Source organism: Brassica oleracea, chromosome C6, assembly GCF_000695525.1.
Source record: "Brassica oleracea var. oleracea cultivar TO1000 chromosome C6, BOL, whole genome shotgun sequence".
Lineage (NCBI taxonomy): Eukaryota > Viridiplantae > Streptophyta > Magnoliopsida > Brassicales > Brassicaceae > Brassica > Brassica oleracea.
The window spans coordinates 12,313,496-12,318,633 of record NC_027753.1 but is presented as its reverse complement, the minus strand read 5'-3'; the positions used below and the strand labels follow the sequence as shown (position 1 = coordinate 12,318,633).

The 5,138-nt window shown below is 40.8% G+C and overlaps 1 protein-coding gene across 7 annotated transcripts; it reads left to right on the top strand.

Moving 5' to 3' along the window:
• Positions 1–1,658: 1,658 nt before the first annotated feature.
• Positions 1,659–4,389, top strand: LOC106296557 (probable choline kinase 3). Of its 7 annotated transcripts, none has more exons than XM_013732709.1 (8): positions 1,659–1,946; positions 2,509–2,898; positions 3,191–3,312; positions 3,377–3,578; positions 3,647–3,764; positions 3,863–3,910; positions 3,996–4,096; positions 4,185–4,389. In XM_013732709.1, the coding sequence occupies exons 2-8, from the start codon at positions 2,545–2,547 to the stop codon at positions 4,299–4,301; spliced, it is 1,062 nt and encodes a 353-aa protein (XP_013588163.1). In that variant the 5' UTR covers positions 1,659–1,946; positions 2,509–2,544; the 3' UTR covers positions 4,302–4,389. The 7 variants fall into 7 exon arrangements, with proteins under 7 accessions (XP_013588163.1, XP_013588165.1, XP_013588161.1 ...); XM_013732711.1 differs by having other exon boundaries at positions 2,499–2,898; XM_013732707.1 differs by having other exon boundaries at positions 2,483–2,898.
• Positions 4,390–5,138: the final 749 nt, after the last annotated feature.

The window sequence follows — 5,138 nt, the reverse complement described above, 5'->3', positions numbered from 1 at the left end:
ACTTATCGGACGACTTAATTAAGTCGTCTGGAAAGTCTTCCATCTGGACGACTTATTAGACGACTTATAATAAGGCGTCTGGAAAGTCTTCCCAGCTGGACGACTTATCGGACGACTTAATTAAGTCGTCTGGAAAGTCTTCCATCTGGACGACTTATTAGACGACTTATAATAAGGCGTCTGGAAAGTCTTCCCAGCTGGACGACTTATCGGACGACTTAATTAAGTCGTCTGGAAAGTCTTCCATCTGGACGACTTATTAGACGACTTATAATAAGGCGTCTGGAAAGTCTTCCCAGCTGGACGACTTATCGGACGACTTAATTAAGTCGTCTGGAAAGTCTTCCATCTGGACGACTTATTAGACGACTTATAATAAGGCGTCTGGAAAGTCTTCCCAGCTGGACGACTTATCGGACGACTTAATTAAGTCGTCTGGAAAGTCTTCCATCTGGACGACTTATTAGACGACTTATAATAAGGCGTCTGGAAAGTCTTCCCAGCTGGACGACTTATCGGACGACTTAATTAAGTCGTCTGGAAAGTCTTCCATCTGGACGACTTATTAGACGACTTATAATAAGGCGTCTGGAAAGTCTTCCCAGCTGGACGACTTATCGGACGACTTAATTAAGTCGTCTGGAAAGTCTTCCATCTGGACGACTTATTAGACGACTTATAATAAGGCGTCTGGAAAGTCTTCCCAGCTGGACGACTTATCGGACGACTTAATTAAGTCGTCTGGAAAGTCTTCCATCTGGACGACTTATTAGACGACTTATAATAAGGCGTCTGGAAAGTCTTCCCAGCTGGACGACTTATCGGACGACTTAATTAAGTCGTCTGGAAAGTCTTCCATCTGGACGACTTATTAGACGACTTATAATAAGGCGTCTGGAAAGTCTTCCCAGCTGGACGACTTATCGGACGACTTAATTAAGTCGTCTGGAAAGTCTTCCATCTGGACGACTTATTAGACGACTTATAATAAGGCGTCTGGAAAGTCTTCCCAGCTGGACGACTTATCGGACGACTTAATTAAGTCGTCTGGAAAGTCTTCCATCTGGACGACTTATTAGACGACTTATAATAAGGCGTCTGGAAAGTCTTCCCAGCTGGACGACTTATCGGACGACTTAATTAAGTCGTCTGGAAAGTCTTCCATCTGGACGACTTATTAGACGACTTATAATAAGGCGTCTGGAAAGTCTTCCCAGCTGGACGACTTATCGGACGACTTAATTAAGTCGTCTGGAAAGTCTTCCATCTGGACGACTTATTAGACGACTTATAATAAGGCGTCTGGAAAGTCTTCCCAGCTGGACGACTTATCGGACGACTTAATTAAGTCGTCTGGAAAGTCTTCCATCTGGACGACTTATTAGACGACTTATAATAAGGCGTCTGGAAAGTCTTCCCAGCTGGACGACTTATCGGACGACTTAATTAAGTCGTCTGGAAAGTCTTCCATCTGGACGACTTATTAGACGACTTATAATAAGGCGTCTGGAAAGTCTTCCCAGCTGGACGACTTATCGGACGACTTAATTAAGTCGTCTGGAAAGTCTTCCATCTGGACGACTTATTAGACGACTTATAATAAGGCGTCTGGAAAGTCTTCCCAGCTGCCCTTTATGTTTTAATAAACACCTTTACATTTGTCTCCATAAAGCTCAGATGGAATCGAATGTGTGCGAGTATGTTGCTTCTGAGTTCTGACAAAGACATATCTCCTCCAACAAAGGCACCAAGAAAATAAAGCAAAGTAAAAGAAATCTTCTCATCGTTTTTATCACATGCCTGCCCACACTTCTATTGTCCTTGAGTTTAGTTAGTCTTCAAAGAGAGTTTCTCTTGGTTTTCTTCTCCAATAATAATATTTCCAGGGTTATCCTCATATCTGCAATCTTTTTTTTTTTTTGTAACTAGTATCTGCAATCTTCTAGGTAAAGATTCATCTTCCCATTTCTTTTCTTCTTTAAGGTCGATTCTGAAATTCATCATGCACTGGATCAGAGAAACTTGTCTTTCTCTGAATCCTGGCCTTAGATTTGCTATCCATTCCACCTTTTGATAAAATATACTTACTTCATACCAGTTATTTTATCTGTATCTTTTACTCTTTTTGTTCTGCTATAAATTCAGTATTATATTTATCACACTGTTGAGAAATATCATGTTGATCACGGTTTGACCTTACAACTCAACTTTTAAAAATAAACACAGTAGCTTGGACTTTTTGGAAGTCTAGGTATTTGGCCAGAGATTGAGTTTTGTATAATTACTTTTTAATCCTTTTTTATATTTAGGGTTTTAGCTTTAATTAAGACAATGAGCCTCAAATTTCGGCTGAAAACAAAATAAAATTCTGCAGCATTTCATTTGTATTCTGGATCATTTCAACTTCAACCTGTCGTTAGAATCAAAGCTGTCCCTTTTTTTTGTTCTTAATCTGTAAATTCCAAAATGTTTCGTAAAGCAGAGAGCTTTTGTCGTAGCTTCTTACAGACATCACAGAACTTGCGGAGAGATAGAAAAGAAATAATGGGCATAGGAGTGTTGGGTTTGATCCCAGTTTCATCACCAGACAGTCTAAAGAAAGTACTTCAAACACTCTCGGGGAAATGGGGAGACGTAGTGGAAGATCTCGAGAGGATTCAGGTGAAACCCATGAAAGGTGCAATGACTAACCAAGTTTTCATGGTGAACTGGCCCACTAAGGATAACCATTTTCACCACAGGAAGCTTCTTGTTCGAGTTTATGGCGACGGAGTTGATCTCTTCTTCGACAGGAAAGACGAGATTCGTACGTTCGAGATTGTCTCTCGGTACGGTCACGGTCCTAGACTCCTTGGTCGGTTTGCCGGCGGTCGGATCGAGGAGTTTATCCATGCTCGGGTATGTAATGTTCCTCTTAAACATTCCAGTTTTCTTGCACAATAATCCACTAACTAAACCTGATCTTAACTCCAAGCACATGACAGTGTTTTGTCTGAATTTGACTTTGAAGGAGATATCATTTACCCTTTGATTGTAATTCTTCTTGAATATTTTGAATTTTGGGTCAGTGTACCGGTAAATACCAATTGAGGTATACCGGTTTAGCTGTGCACTGTATAATGACTGATTCTCATGTGATCATGATTTGCGTTTATCTATGTCAAGTGTATTTTTATGACTTTTTGAGCAGACTTTATCGACCGTTGATCTACGTGATCAGCAATTATCTGCTCTCGTTGCGGCTAAGCTAAGGGAATTTCATGGTATAAAGGTTCCTGGTGATGGAAATGTACTACTTTGGGATAGGATGAGGTAACTAATCTTTGGGATTCTCCGTAGTAAGTGGTCAAATCAATAACATAAAACATATTGACAGGAATTGGCTTGGACAAGCCAAGAGTCTGTGTACACCTGAAGATTCAGCAGATTTTGGTCTAGACAACATTGAAGCTGAGATCAACTTGCTGGAACATGAGCTGCAGTATGAGTATAAGCAGCAGGAGATTGGGTTTTGTCACAATGATTTGCAGTATGGTAACATCATGATTGATGAAGACACCAATTCCATTACTATCATTGTAAGTTTCTCATTACCCTTACAAAATATCATCATCACGCATGAACTAACCTTAGTTTTCTATAACAGGACTACGAGTATGCTAGTTATAACCCAGTTGCATACGACATAGCAAATCACTTCTGTGAAATGGCTGCAAATTACCATTCTGACACTCCCCATATCTTGGATTACTCTCTGTACCCAGGTACTCACTAGTTAACCCGATTTGGGATCATAGACAAGTAACATATGCATTTGTATCTCAGTGGTTCTGAGTTCTGACAGATTGGTTTTGGGTTGCAGGAGAAGAAGAACGGAGGAGATTCATTCATAACTATCTCAGATCTTCAGGTCAGTTTCTCAAGGAATCTTAGTTCATTCTTCTTTTAGTCAAAACGTCTTGTGGACCAATGAATGTGCCTGCTTATTTTGTTAGGGGAGGACCCTAGAGAAGAAGACATAAAACAGCTCTTGGAAGATGCTGAGAAGTACACATTGGCAAGCCATCTCTTCTGGGGACTATGGGGAATCATCTCTGTAAGATCTTTTCCTTTTTTCCAGGCCAGATATAACGTTACCAAGCCAAATAAGAAAATTGTTCTGAAATGTGAATGTGATTGTACAGGGACATGTGAACAAGATCATTTTTGATTACGCTGAGTACTCAAGACAGAGATTCAAACAGTACCGGCTTCGAAAACCCCAACTCTTGTGTTCCTTTACCAATAAGATGTATGAATAACTCTTGTTATTAAACACAAAATGATGTAATGAAAAGTTGTAACCAAATCTAACCAATTTCTAAAATCAATGCTAATTTTGTTTTTTTTTTGGATAAACCTCAATTTTTAGATTCTTACTCTCCATTTTGACTTGCTAGTTTTATTGTTATCAGAATGTGGTCCTGCTGAGACCTAACCGCAAGAGTCTCTCTGCCGCCTTAACTTTCACTCAGCATCTCCGGTGGTTTGGCTTCCACCACCGCCGGGGAGGCTTTTCCTTCTCTTTCACTTCTTTTTTATGTAGCTTTCTTTTCTCTACGCCATATTCCTTTTCTCCTCTTCTCTCTTTGCGGCATCATATGCCGGCGTCGTTGTTTATTTGACATGGGGATCGTTGGTGTTCTTCGTGAAAGCTAGACAAGGAAGGAGTTTTGTCTTTCTTCTATGGTTTAGTCTCCGGTTGGTTCTAGCCATTGCTCTCGTCTTCGTAGCAGTTTAGAATTGCGGTTCTTTGGTGGTGGTGTTTGTCTCGCCAGATATGTGGAGTGTACTTTGAGTCTTTGAGTATAGGTCTCTGATGTTCCAGATCTGTGCTCTACGTCCTCTGCGTTGATGGTGGTCTATGTCGGTAGTGGCTCACTGGCTCTTGTGGTTGTAGTATTTAGAATCTCCGATCTTTGTAGTTTGACCTTCGGTGGTGAGATGGTGACAGTGGCGATCCATGGATACGCCTTGATGTGTTGTTCGTGGTGTTGATGGAGCTTTGTCGCTGACCTTACCAATGGTTTTGTTGGTCTATGCTGTTAGTTGCTGGGTAACTTGGAGGATCATTTATTGCTCTGTCTTGTGCACTGGCT